At 40.6% G+C, this 18,669-nt stretch overlaps 1 protein-coding gene across 1 annotated transcript in view; it reads left to right on the forward strand.

Annotated features, from left to right (window-relative positions):
- Positions 1 to 18,669, forward strand: part of LOC115656779 (vitellogenin-1-like) — a 56,312-nt gene that overhangs the window by 36,342 nt on the left and 1,301 nt on the right. The window contains exons 21-35 of the mRNA XM_030573928.1: positions 21 to 165; positions 3,143 to 3,362; positions 4,129 to 4,304; positions 4,701 to 5,384; positions 5,471 to 5,518; positions 7,575 to 7,763; positions 9,111 to 9,317; positions 10,513 to 10,655; positions 10,753 to 10,891; positions 12,303 to 12,438; positions 13,281 to 13,467; positions 13,762 to 13,859; positions 14,625 to 14,719; positions 14,825 to 14,984; positions 16,198 to 16,359. Coding sequence (XP_030429788.1) covers positions 21 to 165; positions 3,143 to 3,362; positions 4,129 to 4,304; positions 4,701 to 5,384; positions 5,471 to 5,518; positions 7,575 to 7,763; positions 9,111 to 9,317; positions 10,513 to 10,655; positions 10,753 to 10,891; positions 12,303 to 12,438; positions 13,281 to 13,467; positions 13,762 to 13,859; positions 14,625 to 14,719; positions 14,825 to 14,984; positions 16,198 to 16,359 — 2,789 coding nt within the window. The remainder of the gene's footprint in view (positions 1 to 20; positions 166 to 3,142; positions 3,363 to 4,128; positions 4,305 to 4,700; positions 5,385 to 5,470; positions 5,519 to 7,574; positions 7,764 to 9,110; positions 9,318 to 10,512; positions 10,656 to 10,752; positions 10,892 to 12,302; positions 12,439 to 13,280; positions 13,468 to 13,761; positions 13,860 to 14,624; positions 14,720 to 14,824; positions 14,985 to 16,197; positions 16,360 to 18,669) is intronic.

An 18,669-nucleotide genomic window follows, 5' to 3' on the forward strand; every position in this document is an offset into this window, starting at 1 on the left:
CCTTCATGTTTATTCTGCAGGTCTAAGACATATGCTGTTACACGAAATCTTGAAGACTTAGCTGGCACTAAGATGACGCCGGTTCTTCTACCTGAGACAGTGCCTGACATAATGAAGCTGTCCTTCGATTCAGGTTCCGCATCAAGCGAGAGTGATAAAATAAGGGTAATATATATTGGATTTTGAACACTCCTTTTGTTTTTTTGATCAGTGTAAGATTATCTCCTTTATCCAGAAGTGAATTTGTATTAATGATTTCTGACCCGTTATTTTTTTCAAAATGAGTCAAGTACAACCTTCGGACAAAAATAACCCAATAGTAATGATATAACAAAAATCTGGAATTTAACCACAGTGTCAGGCTAACATAATTGTTTTTAGAAACCATAACATTGTCTTGAATAATTAATTTTTGCAGTTTCCTATGGGAAAGGCCCACAACCCTTTAAATGCATTGTAACTCTCATGTAGCCTTCCTGTAAATTAACAGAGGGTTACAAAATGTTCCATGCGTCGATGGGTGGATTATTCAACAAGTAGAACTGAAATCTGATGTTGAGGAATGGGACATTTCTGGTTCAGGGATGAATGTCTGTTTTTGTGACAAGTCAAGTGATTGAATATAATTCCATTTGTGGGACACAGTTTTCACTAAGGGCTTCCTAGTCCAGCATCTTTGTGATGCTCTAGTAATGTATAGGAGACACAATGGCCCTGTGGAGAATTCCTCCAATGCAAGAGCAACAAGGGATGGCACACACAACACTGTACTGTCCTTCTCACAGCCTCTGCCAGAGGGGTATGTTGGCAATTGGTTCATGGGTGGGATGGGGGTCCAAAGGAGAGTGGCCATAGTGCTTTGTGTGGCAAAGCCTATAGGCAATCATGGGGAGGCTGCTATAAGTACTCCTGGGGGCATTCCGCGTCAAAAAATGAAAAATTCTGCACATAATATTTTCAAATTCTGCAAAATTCTGCATATTTTATTTGTCAAAATAACCCAATATAATCACACCAGTTTCAAATATTTTTGGTCATTTATTTCAAAATACCTGTCAGCAAGTTTGTGTGTAACAGACAAAAAAAAAATTCAGAAAATGTTTTTTGACAAATAGATTACTTACTATGCATATTAATACAGAACTTTGAGTAATAATTTGTTTAAACTACAATACAGAACCATATTTCCCACACACCCCCAGAAGCAGTGCAAGGGCTGGGGGGAGTCAGAGGTAACAGAGGATCTGAGTGAGAGGGAAATAATTGCTGAGAAGGAGCTTGGGTGTGAACTTGGAGGGTTGTTGGGTATGGGTAGGAAAAGTATTGAACGGGGGGGGGGGGGCGGGGAGAGGGACTGTTAGGGAGCTTCCCCCATACAGATCCTGGCTGGCCTCCTCCATTCAGTCAGGCACATGTGTCCCTGCACCACCACTTAAGACACCCACTCCCCACATCCCCGTGTGTCCTTGCACCCTCTGTCCACGTGTCTCCCCAACTGCACTCAGACATCTACTCTCCCCACCTCCATGTGGCCCTACACCCCCGCCTCATCCCCATGAGTCTCTATGCCCCCACTCAGACACCCTATGTCCCTATGTAGCTCTGCACCCCCTCCCCCATCACCATGTGGCGCTGCACCTCCCTTCCCCATGGCCCTATGCCTCCACTCCCATTCAGCCCCTGCCCCAGTCTATCCTCCCCCACTAGCCCTTATGAGCCCTTGTCTGACCCCGCCAGCATTCACGCTGTCTGTCTCCTCATAGCTCCTGTCTCCTGACCTGGTCTGCTGTGAAGGCTCTTTTCTTCCCTAGCTGGCTGGGAGCTGCTGCTGTGTTCTAGTGCCACAGCGCGCTCTGGTGGGCAAAACGTGGAACTGCAGAAGTTATTTTCTGCTGGGAGCTGCTGCCTTCTGTTGCCACAGCGTCCTCTGGTGGACAAAAGGGAGAACTGCAGCAAGTTTTCAGCAGAAGCTTTTTTCTCAGCAAGAAATTAAACCTATGCATGGCTTATTAATTATGCATGCATGCAGTGGTGCAGAATTCCCCAAGGAGTATATAAGGTAGAGCAGCCCCTGTGGCACTGAAACAAGCTGAATCCTCCTAGTCTATGTCTCGCTGCTGCATCTGCGGAGAGCTGCAGCACCCAGTCTGGCCCTGACTGTTGAACTGATGCTAAATGAACAGTAACTAAATGATAAGCCTAACTTGGATGATTCCCAGCATAGTTGAAATTTACCTACAAAAGAAAGAGCTACCATTAAAAGCTCTATTTTTAGAGTATGCCTCTGACAACTCAGGAATTTTGTCAGGTAGTCCACAAAATGTGAAGTATTTACTCATTTCTGAAAAAGTAAAATTGATTGTAAACCTTTTACTACATTTAAAGAGGCACCATGCACCTGGCTGGTGGAAAGTCATGGTTCTGTCCCTGTAGCTGTTAGCTTCATTGCTCAGGGAAACCATAAATTGCATTGCACAGATTTAGATCCAACCTCTTAACTGTAATTCAGTGGGTCCTTTGGAACCATTGTTTGCCCTATATGGAATGCTTAGGGGAAGCACTTTCTAATGTCATCCACTTTGGCCATCTAGGAGATCTTTGTGGCTTTCTTAGCTGATGAATCCTGTAGTCCTTACTAGAACCCTATCAAGGCAAATGCTCCATTGACTTGAGTAAGGGCTCCACAATTTGGCTCAATATTTATTGTAGGACAGAATTCCATACTATAAATTTCTTTTTGTCTAGAACTTCTACAGTCATTATAGGGTTACTGAGATACTGGGATTCAGTGAACATAGCTTGAATCACTGAACAAACAAAGCAAAATAAACTAATTAGCATGATTAGGTGGAACTCCATTTTCCAGCCTTAAATCCTGATGCTCCTTCCCCTTCTATTCTAAATAGATACCATAAATGTGAGATGACATGGCCTACTTGACCATGAGATGACATGGCCAATTTGACCAGCTGACAAAAGGGTCATTCCATGTCAGACAACCAGAATCTCAAGCAGATCAATTAATCACCTCTATAAAACATACAGGAATCTATTCTTAAAACAGGAGACTTAACAATTTGATGATATTTTTTATTATTGGCATCACAGAATCTAACATTGACATGTATTTATTACACAATAGGGTAGACTGTCTTCAGAAATCATTTCAACAGGAAACATCTATTCAGCTGGACAATCATCCCAACAGAAAGTACCATCTGTTCGTTCCATGTGCTTCAATGCAAGTACATTTGGAGTTGAAATTTGCGCAGAAAGAAAAAGTGTGAATGCTGCATTTATCAGAAAGGCTCCTCTCTATTATCTGGTTGGGGAGAATGCTTTTAAACTTACCTGCAAACCGGGTAAATACTATTGTCTTGAGAGAAACTAATAAATATTTGTCTATCTTAGGCACTTTCATGGCCCGTATTATCTTAGTATCTCAGCACCTTACAATATTTAATATATTTATCGTCACGACACCCCAGAGAGACTAAATGACTAGTCCATGGTCATACATGAAATCTGTAACAGAGAAAGATATTGAGCAAAGGTTTCCCAAGTCCCAGGCTAGTGGCCTGAACTCTGAACCATCCTTTAAATATCCAGAGGCAAGCACAATATCTAATTAATTAATATATAAACACAAAAATTAATGTTAATTTGTCAAGACCGATATGGCAACAAGTAATTCTCTTATCAGAGCAGTTGCCAAGAAAGGCACCGCCAATAAACTCTGGTCAAAAAAGCAATTTATTCCAGTGACCTGGATGTGCTGACTGAATTATCTGCAATTTTTTATTCACTTGAAATGAATCTAGCATCATGCTCAACACTGAAAAATGTATGTAAGTTCAATTTGCATGACACACTATTAAAGTCACTAAATACCAGAAATATCCATTTTCACCAAATGCAAATATAACTGCAAAAAAAAATGTTGCTTTATCTCCCACATACAATATAAAAGCAGAAATTGGCACAATCTGGGCTATTGTAGTCCTCTACTGCTATTAATAACAAAAAACAGGAACAATACTGTTATACAATACTACGGCTAGTGTAGTCCTTTGCTACTATTAATAACAATAACCAGCAACAGTGATATTAATTGCCATGTAATGTCAGTCCATACAGGGTCATCAATTGAGAAAATACAAGTAACAATCCAAGCAGGTGCTCAGGCTGCTGCAAAAATGGTGCGTTTAGTAAAATTTGAAGACGCGGAAACTGAACTGGCTTCTGACAAAGAGGCAATTAAAAAACTGAAGAAAATCCTTGATGATCCCACAGTCCAAACCCAGGTACTTATCTAATATATACACTTCTAGACTTGCAGAGGCCAATATACACACACTTGGTACACTCTTAATAGTAAATAAAGTGATAATAACAAGGCAAACTTAGTACTTTAGATAGTGTAGGAAATAAAACATCATACAGTATTAACTTCAGTCATGCATAATTCTGTGCACGGTAACTTCTACACATAATCATCTAAATGTATTGGTTCAGAGCACCATCCCATGTGGACATCACTAAAACATGTTCTAAACAGAGGTGATGTTTCTATTTCGGGACTAGACCTTGCTTTCTGAAGGACAGCAGAAAGACTTCTTTCTCTCAGAAGAGCATTTTACGTAAACTTCCACAAGTGAACAGAATAATAATTGTCTTTCTCTGCTCATTTCTTCGACTAGGAAAAATCACTCATTATCCGAAAAGGCAAAAAATCATCATCCAGCTCTAGCAGCAGCAGCAGCAGCAGCAGCAGCAACAGCAGCTCCAGCTCATCCAGCAGCCAGTCCAGCAGTGATTCTCAGCGTAAGGCAGGTGACCGGATAAATCTGAAGAAAGATGTATCTTCCTTTGACGATTCACTGGGCCCACCAAGCAGGAAACAGCAGAAGGGGCAAGAGGAACATGAGCAGAAATGGCCCCGCAGCAAAGGGCATTCTAAAACCAAAGTAAAGAAGTTATCTCCATTTGGGAAAAGCAGCAGCAGCAGCAGCAGCAGCAGCAGCGAAGCTGTTGGAGGAAGATATACAGCTAAGACACATTCTAAGAAGCCACCTACTGTACACGCTACTAGTGCTGATGAAGAGAGAGGTTCTCCTGAGAAGAAATATTCCAAGGCTGCACGCAAACAGCAGAGCAGCTCTAGCAGCAGCAGCAGTAGCAGCAGCAGTGAAACCACCATCGGCAGACCCAGCAGCAGCAGCAGCACCAGCAGCAGCAGTGAAAATGCGGATAAAACTCGCTATGATGCCAAAAAGCGTTCCAAGGAGTGGTATCCTTTCAGCAAAACTGATAGAAAAGATGAGAGGAAATATGCTAAGTCTCAATGGACCAGTCGCAGCAGTTATGACTCATCTGAGGACTGGGTAACCATTTTTAATGTATCATAGTTGAATGTGATATGATTCTTGTTGAATCATTGCAGGCAATAATTTGTTTTGGAATTTTGCAGGAACAGCATGTTCCAGAAATGTACCGACTCCGCTTCAAGTCCCATTTGGTAAGTCCAATATTTAAGTGTTTACTTTAATGATCATTAAACTAAGAAGTGAAGCAGATATTAGAGCAAACCCATATGGCTTCGTGCCAGGAAGATTGACAATAGATGCTGATTTTGAGCTGAGGCAGCTAGTGAAAAAAATTCAGAGAGAAGAGGGGAAATATTCACATAGTGTTCATTGATCTTTGTCCAAGTTTCCAGGAAAGTTGTCCGAAGGTGTGCAAAAGAGAAAATGATACCGAATTTTGTGTGCAGCTTGTTCAAGCCATATATGTAGGTGCAATGTCAACAGTCAGAACTTCCTAGCAGTGAAAGAGAACAATCGGTAAAGGTGGGAGTGAATCAGGGTTCAGCACTGAGCCCTTTCTTGTTTATCCTCATCGTGGATACCCTTACAAGGAACATACAAAAGAAGGAAGCACTTTGATGCACCTTTTTTTGCAGATTATAACATTCTACTCAGTGAGGAGAAAGATAGTTTAGAAGAGGATCTTTATAAATAGAGAGATGTGTAGGAGAGATGGACTCAAAATAAGCAGAGGAAAAACAATATATGGTATCTAATTTTAATAATGTGACCACTGAAGAATTATTCCTAAAACTAGATGGACAGGCAACACCAAAACCACAAAATGTCAAGTATCTGGGTTCCAGAAAATGAGGAAGTAGACGGTGAAATTAGAGCTAGGGTAATAATTGCCTGGCTCTAATGGAGATAGATAAGTGGTGTAATATGTGGCAGGAAAATACAAGTAAGATTAAAAGGGAGTCTATAAAACTAGTCCATCCAGTTTTAAGGTCTGGCGCTGTGGGTTGGGCTTCAAAGAAGAAATATGAGCAAGTGACCTGTTCCACAGAAAACCGTGAATGTTGAGATGGATGAGTGGCATAAGTAAGAAAGACCACATGAGGAATGTATATGTTTGAGACATTTGTAGGAGAGTCCAACAGATGAAGAAGGAAGAAAATAGACAGAGAGGCTAACTAAAGGAAAAGTTGTGGGATGTCTTAAGGGAAGACATGTTAGCATGTGATGAGATAGACGATATGGCATTAAACAGAGCACTTTGAAGGGAGAGGACTTGTAGAGCAGCCACTGGGAAGATAGGAGGAGAAAAATGACTTTTATGTTCATTTCACATGGACATTCTGAAGAGTGAGTGACCCCAAATAATTTAATATCCAATGTCAGAATGTGACAAATACTATGATGTCATCTAGAGCAGCCACAATGGACTGATAATCATTTTTATTATTGATAATATTATTATAATACTTTCATATTGCTGTAGCCCTAGAAGCCTCAACAAGATCAAGGCTATTCTGAGTTAGGTGTAGAACCATATAGTAAACAACAAGCAGGTGTGGCATGGTGGGGGGAGGGAAGGAGAAAGGGATAACAAAATGATAAGATGTTTTAGCACAGACTAGCTATGTGCAGAATTCTTAGACAATCAGTAGCAGTAATAAGAGTTTGCCACCTACCTAGACATTATCAGAAGGCAGATTCTGTGTGCATCACAGCAGAGGTGTACTTAAATGAGGTACTTAAATGAGGAGGATAATGTGGTGGCTTTATGGATTTTTCCTGTAAAGTTCTTGTTATTAGGGCTGGTCACAAAATAGGAAAACGGTTTTGTGAAATTTATAATGAAAAAAATCCTGCCCTTTTTCATACAAATCAAATATTTTTAACCAGCTCTAGTTTTACAATGAGATGTTACACTGCTTAGGTACCTCCGTGTGACCTAGTGTCTGATTACTGACACAAGAGTTTCCAGTTAGGAGAGGGAGTTTTCATGAGAAGAGCTGGATTTGTCCATATACACCTCTACCTCGATATAACGCTGTTCTTGGGAGCCAAAAAATCTTACCATATTATAAGTGAAACCGTGTTATATCAAACTTGCTTTGATCCACCGGAGTGCGCAGCCCCCCGCCCCCCACGGAACGATGCTTTACCGCATTATATCCTAATGCGTGTTATATCGGGTCATGTTATATCGAGGTAGAGGTGTACCTATCCTACAGTCTTTCACCTGTTTCTCTTCTACAGAATCCAGGTCAGGCGGCGTCAAGCAGCTCATCATCATCTTCCCCTCAGTCAGGCAGCAGAAGCAGCAGCAGCAGCTCCAGGGACCGGAGCAGCAGCAGCACCAGAGAGAGTAGCAGCAGGAACAGCAGCAGCAGCAGCAGCAGCAGCAGTAGCAGCAGCAGCAGCAGTGATTCTAGCTTTGCACATGAGGTGAAATTTTGTCTTTGCCTGGGAATTAGACTGTGTGAGGGGCACTGTTGACCTTGCCTGTGCCTCTAGCCATTAACCCCAATGAGTCATTGCTCCCCAGAAAATGCCCTACAGGGAGATCTTTTTATTTACAAGCTGAAAACCAGAAGTGATTTCTTTCCTGTAAAAAATTGTGACAAAGATTTTTAAAGTTTCTTTCTTGACTAAATTTTTCAATATTTTTTTTGGAGTTTTCAGCAGTCAAAAACTTTCAAAGAAAAGTTTCCTTTTGGGTGGCTAGAAATGAAAAGATTTTCAATTTTTTAATGAAAACTCCAAAATTAAAATTTTTGGTGAAAATGTCCATGTCATTGATAAGGTATTTTCCATCAAAAACTGTTTTGACAGAAAATTTTCAACCAGCTCTACTGAAAAACACAACTTAGGCATGCGTCCTATATGATTTATATAGTCATCAAGAGCTATGAAAAATACCCACCTATTCATTTAAATATTAAATCCTGGTCTTGCAATGCTTACTCTCCAGAATAGAGCCACGGAAGTCATCAGTGTAAGTCCAGTGTAAGAGAGACAAAATCTGGCCATGTGCTCAGTAAAACTGATCCATTACTTTTAGAGAGAAACAAACATTTCCATAAGCACCAGTTAGCTCACTAACTGTTCACAATCCTTAGTGTGGTATTCTGAATCCATTCCAAGTAAATGTATCTTAATAATAATATACCAGCCTGGCCAACTACATAGTGAAATATCCAAAGGATTCATAATATTGTATGAATACTGCAATTAATCAGAAACTCACAACTGTCATTATGGCTCAGAGGAGTTGCTTCTGAATGAATATATTGCTATGGTAATATCCAATGTTCTAGAAATCTATTAAATATTAAAAATAATACACAAAATCTTAATAAGTCCATTGACATGTCTTAAGTAAGTTGTGGATCTTGTGTCAAGACACAGGGGCGGCTCTAGACATTTCGCCACCCCAAGCACGGCGGCATGCCGTGGGGGGGCGCTCTGCCGGTCGCCGGTACCACGCCTCTGGTGGACCTCCCACAGGACCAGCGGACCCCCGACCGGCAGAGCGCCCCCTGTGGCATGCCCCCGCCCCTGACAAGACAGCTGCATCTTTTTAAAATTCTTTATTCTACTGAAATAAAAAGAGAGATTAACCCACCAAAACTTACTCTGAAATAACAATCAGAGTCTGGAACTATGTTCATTCTCAACCAGCCCAGGCTCTGTACTGCTGTACGGCTATCGGTGCAGTATAAAATGAATCCAACGGTCACCACTGAATATACATGTGTATTTAAGCATTGTCATTTTTGTTTTGTTTTTCAGCCCAATTTCCTGGGAGACGTACTTCCACCTGGGCTCACCATTGTGGCTCGGGCAGTTAGGAGTGACAACAAAAATCAAGGTTACCAAGCCACAGCATATGTTAACTCTGCTGCTGCCAAAGTCGATATGCAGCTGGTTGTGGTTCAGCTGGCTGAAACTAACTGGAAGGCATGTGCTGATTCTGTAGTATTGCCTCTCAAAGCACAGGTAAAGATACAACTAGCTCATCGAGTTAGAGCGTTAAAAGGCGCCCAGGTATCAAATAACCAGATGGCTGTGCTGATTAGAGACAGTCAAACAAGGAAGTCAAATTTTCCGCAAATATTTTTCATGAAAATTTTGAATTTTTGAAAAAATTCAACCCCCTTTATAAGCCTTCTGAAAAACAGGAAAATAAATTTGTGAAAATTTTCAAAATTTGTTTGCAAAACATTTGTAGTGAAAGTATGAAAATATGAAAATGTTTGACCAGCTCAAGTACCAATTTTCAACAGCTGAGGATCTGGCCCATTCCTTTCTTTATACATGCATTTCAAATGACAGCCTCTTCAAATGTTGTGTGCAACATAGTTGTTATGTCGGTCCAAGGATATTAGAGAGACAAAGTGTTCCATCTTGCATTTGGCTATGCTCCTCAGAGTACCTTGCCCAGCGTTGAAGAAGAGCTCTGTGTTGCTCAAAAGCTTGTCTTTCACACCAGCAGAAATTGGTCCAATACAAATTTTTACCTCACCCACCTTGCCACTTCAAGGACATTTTGTTTCCTTCTTTCCACATAAGGGATGTGCTGAAGTCTTGCTGGGTGTTCAGTTGATGCCTAAAGCATTGGAATTAGGGCACTGTGTTTGCAGTTTCTATTTTCAAGCCTCTCTGTACAGCAATGCCCACGTGCCCCAGTTGTGTATGCCTTCATTTGCAGAGCTATGTACATGTATAGTGATCTCCAGACTTCTGCATTTTGTGGCTGCAGTTTCAAGATTTCATCAGAATTGTCAGTAGTGAAAATTGTTTATCTTTACAAAACCAGCCATTTTTGTAAAAGTGAAATTTCTGAAGGAGCATGCCATTTCTTTTTTAAATATACAGATTGATGATGAATTTGCAAAATGTAATGAATCTCAGCAAAATGTCACACTGCAGAATTCTAGGTCATGTTTCAGTGCAAGATTTTGAATGTTCAAAATGGGAACATTCAGCCTGGCCTACCACCCTTCCCATTCATTCCCATATTCCTCCAAATGCAGCCAAAGCTCCTCCACAAGTATATTTAGTGAATGAGTTAGGAGCTTTGAAGACTTCACTGAAGTTTCATAAAGAGATCATGTATTTTGATATGACAACAGATTTTTTTAATATGATTTCATTTCCAAAATTCTAATGACTTTTTCTCTTCCTCATGAAGGCCAGGTTCAGGTGGGGCAAGGAATGCCGGGAGTATAGAATTGAAGCAAGAGCTTCCACAGGCCAAATTTCAAGGAATCCAGCCGTACAGGTGAAGGTGTCTTGGACAAAACTTCCATCCTGGATAAGGAGGACAACTATAACGTATGCAGTCTGCTACCTTGTCATTTATTGTGTTGTTCTTGTTACATTGGTTGGTGTTGTGAATGTTCTGAGTATGTCACATCTTGTTTATCTCTAGAGCTATGGAATTTGTTCCTGGAATAGCATTCCTGATGGGCTTCTCAGAAGTGTATCAGAAAAATCCTTCTCAGGAGCTTGTAGTAAGAGCAGCTGCAACTTCACCACGGACAATTAATACAGTCGTAAAGGCACCTGGGGTATGTGGGTATACCAGGCCCACTTTTGTTTGTTTGTTTTTCCATATATACTTTTTAGTTGTATAGTTTGACTTTGGGTAATACATCTAGGCTAATTCTGAGAAAGGAGAAATGCAGAACCTGACCTCTTACACAAGCCACCGTAGATCTTGAAAACACAGGGCTTGATCCTGTAGTGTGCCATAAAGCACAAGATAAAAACATGATCAGAATTACTTGAAGTTCTTGGGAGCTCGATCCTTTCATAATGAAAGAACCACGAACTCCACAGAACCAACTCACTCTGCCGGCAGAGTAATGCCCAAAGGCAAGCCTTTAGCCAAAGGCTTCATTTGTACGTGGAGGGTAACACCGAAGCTGATATCACCTCAGATATGCCCATCCTGCCCACACATTGCTTGTTTTTATCCTGGACTCTCAGGAGTATGGGGAATGTGACTTACAAAGGATGCACTGAGGAAGACTATGGCTAGTGCTTAATCTTACTTACATCTATATGCTGTCTGATGCTGGAGTCCTACAGCCCAGTGCTTCTTGCAGTCCATGACTCACTGTTCAAACCTTGCAACTCCCAAATGAAGCACTCCTCTGAACAAACAAGAAGGGCTATGTTTTGCCAGCAGCCTGCACAGATGTAGTCTGCAGACTCCAACTGATTAATTGGTCTTTGTCCACTAAATCCCTGTGCATCTTTATGAAAAATGTCCCCTGGTGGGGCTGGTGTAATTTAACAATAGCTTGGCTTCCCATAAAGGAAGTAAGCGTGTCCTTAACCTACCCTTGTACTTCAATTTTCCAGGGGGTTTTCATATGTGATAATGAGGGAGTGGTATATGACCTGTTTATCTAGATATATTTAATGTGTCTTTCACTATGGTATGCAAACTTAACCAAAATCACATCAAGCCAACTTTCATTCTGTAAGACTGCCAGCTAACACATACTATTTAGTCTGCTGTACCTAGTTGTAGTGGGACAGGATAAGGCACAGATAACTTATTATTCAGCCACCCTGTGGTGTGGTGGTTTGTTTGGTTTGGTTTTTCGTTTTAAGGAAATCATTTGACAATACTGTAAACATCATCTGTTCATCTTAAGTCCCTATCACTTTAAATGATCGTTTAAAGACAATCTCAAGTGATAATAAAATAAAAGGTTTCAGAGTAGCAGCCATGTTAGTCTTTATCCGCAAGTATTCCTATTCTTTTTAATAAAATAAAATATAATGAGCTTATAAAAATATATATGTTAGGTTCGGGTGCCCACAATGTCCTGGGAAGACTGTAATGACTCCAGTTATACAAATACATATTTAGGGAATTTTTAACAAGGGGGGGTCCTTTTGCCTGTATGATTGACCAAATTGTATGACTAAACATATCCTAAGGCATTTTCATTGCTTCTTTTTCAGCTAACCCTTTACTATGAGGCTTTCCCACTTCCATTTGCTTTGCCTGTGAGCCCACCTCCAGCTTCTCAGGCTCAAGAAGTGACTGCTTGGAATTTCCTTTCAGAAATATCTTCACTGATAGCTAAAGAAGATCAATGTAAATGTTACTTCCGTACTGGTCTAGTCCCTGATAAATGAGCAATGGTTATTTATAGTAGTTAAAATTTGGCACCTCCAGTGACTCTGTCTCCTGTCAGCTTTGGGCTTGGTCTTTTCAAGCAGTGTTCTTCTGGGGAAACTTGGCAACCCTTATCTTTACCCTTACCCCAATCACAGGAGATGCCTTCTCAGCAGTTGTTGGAAGGGGGCGCAGGGAGTTCAGGTCTGTTTGCATGGTTTGGAATTCATGGGTTTCACACAGAGATCCCAAGTGGTTACAAGCACTGTAAACTCTGTCTTTTGTCACTTCCAAGAGGCTGTCATCCCCACCACGAGAGGGATGACCTGGTGGTTAGGGCAGGGACATGAGTTTTCCAATCCTATTTATTTTCCTTAGAAGGGAGACTTCATGATTTTTAGTAGGACTGGGTCTGTCTAATTCTAATGATACTTATTACAAACAGTGGCAAAATTTGGAGAAATGCTACTAGTTTTTGTCATGGATTCAGCTTTTAGCTTCTCAGGAATGTAACAGTAACAGAGTCTTTAAAATGAGACTATCACTAGATGGTTTGTTTTCAGCTGCTTATCAAAAAAGGTGATGGGTATACAACAGTATAATTCCACACTGGTTGATCATTTTATGTTGCGGCCCTGCCTTTCTTAAGTATGTGTACTTAGGCTGAGATTTTAAAAGCTGCCAGGAAGATTTGGCTGTCCAATTCCCATTGATTTTAATGGGAATTGGCCATTCAGACCTCGTGGGCAGCTTTCAAAATCTCCATGACAATCTCCAAAGCACAGTTGCATCTGCCATTTATTTTTATTGTTGTTTTTCAGCCACATGTGAAGTGAGGGAAGAAAACTTCAAAACATTTGACAAAGTGAAGTACAAATGTTCATTCAATAAAGACTGCGACCTTGTAGTAGCTCAAGACTGCACTGCTCACCCCAAATTCATCATCACGACAAGAAAAGTCAATTCACGCTCTTCCTCCAGGGAGGTGTACATCAATATTAGTTCATCGTAAGTGTAATCATTCTTGAGATGGATACTTCTTAAATCGTAATACCAGCAATCCTCTTCTGCCCTCTAGTCTCTTTCTTCAATTTCTCAGGTAACGCTTATCAACAGCCCCCACGCAGCTACCTCCTTGGGCTTCTCATTTCCAGGAAAGTGTTGAACCAGAGTCCTAAACCCAACCAGTGTTGAACTTTGGGGGCATATTCAAAATTTGGATGCTGAAGCTGGAGCTGTGTCTGTGTTGGTAATTTACATCAATGTTCCCACAGTTAAACGCATTTGTTTTCTTCTTTCAAGAAGCGTCAGACTCTCTCTTTCTCCGTCTTCCTCTATCCTCGTGTCATACAATGATGGGCCAGTGTTAACGCGCAGCAATATGTATCAAAATAAAAGAGGTACAGTGTGTTACTCACCTTTCCAGAAACTATTTAGAAATTAAATATTTACAGGAACATAGAATCATAGAATTGTAGGATTGGAAGGGTCCTCAAGCGGTCATCTGGTCTAGCCCCTGCACTTATGGCAGGACTAAATATTATCTAGGCCAAAATATTTTACAAGCTTAATGAGGACTTCGAGGTGTAAAAAATAATTGTGTATCAATACTAAGAAAAACTGTGCGCCTGATACTCCTGTGACTTACTTTGGTTTTACATACATGACTTCAACTGCCATACTCTTAATTTTCACTAATAAGTGAATCAGGCCCATTATTATATTGATTTGTATTGTGTGCTTGCCACAGTAAAGCATAAGAATTAATCCTCTCCTGAAATGTGAAGCATTTTGCATTCAAAGCTGCTTGAATATGTTGGTACTTTTTGATATGTAGGTGCAATGCCATGATAATGAACATCATAGAGGAAGCTAGATATTTAGGACCAGATCTTCAGCTGGCATAAATCAGGCTAGCTCTATTGACTAGACAGAAAAGTCAACGACAGCTATGTAGATCAAGAGAAGCAGCATTTTGCAAATAAAAAGGAAAAAACTCTTATTTCTGACCTCACCTCTTCACAAAAAATGTGTTCAGATGAAAATAGTAAATAGTCATTGTAAATGAAAATTAATGATTATATACATTATCCCTGAGATTAGATAATTTCTTTACTATTTCCAAAGTAGAGGAACCACCTGTAAATTGTTGTATCCTTTTACAGAAAACATTAAAATTTATAGAAATGAAACAACAGTTGTAGTAGAAGCTCCAGATCAAGGGCTGGCGAATGTGACTTTTGATGGCTCGACACTTAAGGTACTTCTGAATCTGTTATATTACTAGCCACCTTCTCTTTTATACCTTGGCATTGTAATGGGCCAACACAGTAGCATTGACAGAAAAGATGTGTTATCTTTATAGGTTACTGTCATTTCATGGATGAGAGGAAGGACCTGTGGTATTTGTGGAAATAATGATGGACAAAAGCAAAATGAACTCCTCATGCCCAATCGTAGGCTGGCACACAGCTGCTCGGCTTTTGTCCATTCATGGGTACTGGTAGAAGAAACCTGTGCCAAAGGTCAGTAGATTTGAAAACAATTTCTGCTTAAAATGTCATTTTCCCCTAAAAATACAGAAAGTAAAAAGAAACATATACCTGAAAATAAGAAGGACCGCTGTTGTCATTCATTTTCTGTTTATATAACTAATCGTTAGTTAAAACTCTCCAATGAATCTGAAGTGTTGAATACTCTGTATTCAAGTGAAGACCTCTTTCTCACATTCAGTTTACTACCAGAGGCTTGATTCTGCCATATTTACTCAGACTTAAGTAGTTCCTTAATCCATGATTGGTAAAATCAGACCCGGTCTTGCTCCCACTGAGGTCAGTGGAAGTTTCACCACTGATTTGCTTCAGAACAGGAGCATGCACTAAATCAGCTCGTTCTCTGTAGACTTAATTTAATCAAACAAACTACTTATGCAGACAGAGCATAAACTCAGCAGACAGAGAATTTTAATACATTGGGCCAGATCCTCAGCTGGGGTAAACTGGCATAGCACCATTGACTTCAATTCCATTTTACCCCATCAGAGGATCTGGATAGAAAGGGTGGGAGAGGGAGCACGTTGGGAAATACTCTTACTTTGTAAGTGTGTCTTCTTGCATATATTTATAAAAATACTACCCTCCCTCCAACAGTGTGGTATTTTCATTTACTTTGGGCCTGTAAAGAGTCTCAATAGAGTCAAATGGACTCTTTCCATTGATTTTAGTGGCAGCATGATCATACTCATAAGCATGTCAGAAAACAAGATGGCACGTGGGATCTTGTGAATGTTAATGATCCTTTTAGTGCTGATAATTGTACCATTATAAAAATCATCCACTACAACAGTTGGTCTTGATATCATTATGTAAATGCTGCCATACTTATGCACTCACAAAAAACTGACATGTTTCCTAATGTAATTCAGCAGTCCCTATTCTTACACAGCACCTATTCTTAATAGCTTTCAAACCTAAGAGGTGCTATTTCTAAAAGAGTGGACTATAGGATTTCATTTGGGCCATACTGTGCCATTAGTTTTTAAACACAACTCCCCCTTCAAAAAATCAGTTTTCCCCACTAACTATGGTCATGATCTTGCCACCTTTACTGTTGTGAAAATGGATCACTGGGGAGTTGTACTTAAAAACGGAGGAGAAAATATGGATTTTTCTTATTGTAAAGAAAGATTAGAGCCTTTGTATTCCTTAGGGTTTAACTACTTTTTCGTTTTCCTCTTAGGGTGTAAACTGCAACGCCGCTATGTGAAACTGAAGGGACATCCTGTTGTTGATGGAAAGGAATCTACATGTTACTCTGTTGACAAAATACTGCAGTGTATGAGAGGATGTACTCCAACTGAGAAAACCTCAGTTAAAGTTGGCTTCTCCTGTTTCCCAAAAGGTAGGATTTTTTTGTTTTACTTTCTTTGTCACATACCAGAGAAGCTCTGTCAGATCAGTTAGTCAAGATATAGCACAGCACCACACAGACCCCCTACGAGCCCACCTGGCTTTCAGAGCTATTTCCTAACCCCATTAATATGTTACATAAACAATTACAATCATGGGTAGCTAGAAGCCAATGTGGATTATTTGGCAGATGGTATTGTCTGAAAAAAATCTTAGGGATGGCAAAAGGGGCAGCAGTGACCAATAAAAATGTGTCATGTCTTCCAGATGTTCAGGGGCGGCTCCAGGCCTCAGCACGCCAAGCGCATGCTTGGGGCGGCAAGTCACTGGGGGGGGGGCGGCGCTATGCCGGCGCTGCAAGGGCGGCAGGCAGGCTGTCTCCAATGGTTTGCCTGCGGAGGGTCCGCTGGTCCCATGGCATCGGAGGCACTGAAGGAGGTCCTCCAAAGCTGCAGGACCAGTGGACCCTCCGCAGGCACCGCCGGAGGCAGCCTGCCTGTCGTGCTTGGGGCGGCAGAATCCCTAGAGCCGCCCCTGCAGATGTTTCACTGAGTTGTGATAAGCCACAAAAAGTCCTTTTAGTCACATTGCAATCTGCTATTTCATGTAGACCAAGATGAGAAACGCAACTGAAGGTCAGTCATGTAATGTGACATGACTGCAGTGTGATTAGGCTGCCATGTTCTGCCCATGTGCAATGCATCAGCAAAAAACATATTGCTAAGGTGTTCTCCAGACTATTTCAGAAAACAGCTTGGTTTTGAAGGTATTTAACTCTCAGACACATCAGATTTTTAAAAAGCATGGATCTGATTCTGTTTTCACTTATATCAGCTTGACACTAGTGCAACTCCATTGTCTGAATTCACACAAGTGTGAAAGGAGAATCAGGCCTCATGTCTACAGAGTTTCTTCTTTTCTGGTGCATTACTTCCAAATCCTTAAATATACAGGAATTGATCACACAACTCACATGTACCATAGCAGTAAATAGTTCTGCCACCTACCAGTACAGCTCTGTTCAGCATGTTAACCTTCTGGGCCAGCGCCTCAGCTGGTGTAAACTGACCTAGCTCCGTAGAACTCAGTTAACACCAGAAGAAGAACCTAGTATTCTCTGACTGATTTTAAAAAGTGTTCCTAAAGATCATCATGCTTTGCTGATATTATTAGAATTCCCAATATGCCAAAGCAGTTCACGAAAACATTGGGTATATATCTCTTCAGTAGGCAGCCCATCTCACACAACCAATAAGAAAAGTAACATAGTGAGATTACTAATAGCATACTGACAGCACCATGTGATGTGACTAGATGAATCCTTTTAAGAAAAGAAAAGACACCCTCAATGCCAAGCTAACTCTAAAATCTTGTCATATCCATGTTTCACAGATTTTCTTTTGTGTCCATGTTCCATATCTGTGAAGTGTCATCACCCTAGGCCACTCACTGCTTCCGATTACTAGACTATAATAAACTTGTCTCATTCTCACACCAAATGAAAAGAAGAAAATCAGCCAAATCAGTCGTCATAGTCACTGATGCTTGCACAGCAGCTGCAGGTTTCTCTGGTTCATTTACTGAATCTCAGACACAGGAGCCCACTACCATCTCTGCTTCTTGCTCTTTTATCAAGATTTTTTTTTATTTTTATTATTATTATTATTATTATTATTATTATTATTATTATTATTATTATTATTTTCCTGAGGAGGAAGAAGGTAGAGGATGCCATTGGTGTCCTTCAGTAACATGATTGCTTTTCCTCAGGTTGGGAATCAACAGCATTACAATGGAACTCTTTAAGAGATGTCCTGTTTTTGTTTTTGTTTGATGGGCCAGATAAGTAGCAGCAGAAGCAGAAGCAGAGATGGTAACACAATTATCTCTCCCAGGTTCATAAAATGAACTCCTATATATGTGGGCAAAATTCTTCTCTCAGCTCCACACAGGGAGAACTCAGCCCTGATACTCTGCTCCTTACAATGTGGGAGCCCACATCACTGACAGCAATGGGAGGCCAACACATGAAGGTTGAGCATAATATCAGGGAAGTTACTGCTGTGCAGAACTGAGAGGAAAAATTCCCCCTATTGCCCTAGAAATCTGTGGCCAAATCCTGCAGTTTATACTTCAGGCAAGTTTGCCTGATGGACCAGATCCTACAAATTCTTATTCACTTGCATTGTCGTTACTCAGGTACGCAGTTCCATTGATGCCACTGAGACTGTTTGCAGCAGTAAGGACTACTTATGTGGCTAAAGGCTGCAAAAATTTAGAAGACCAAGGAATGAGAAAAAGC

This window comes from Gopherus evgoodei, chromosome 8 (genome assembly GCF_007399415.2).
Source record: "Gopherus evgoodei ecotype Sinaloan lineage chromosome 8, rGopEvg1_v1.p, whole genome shotgun sequence".
NCBI lineage: Eukaryota > Metazoa > Chordata > Testudines > Testudinidae > Gopherus > Gopherus evgoodei.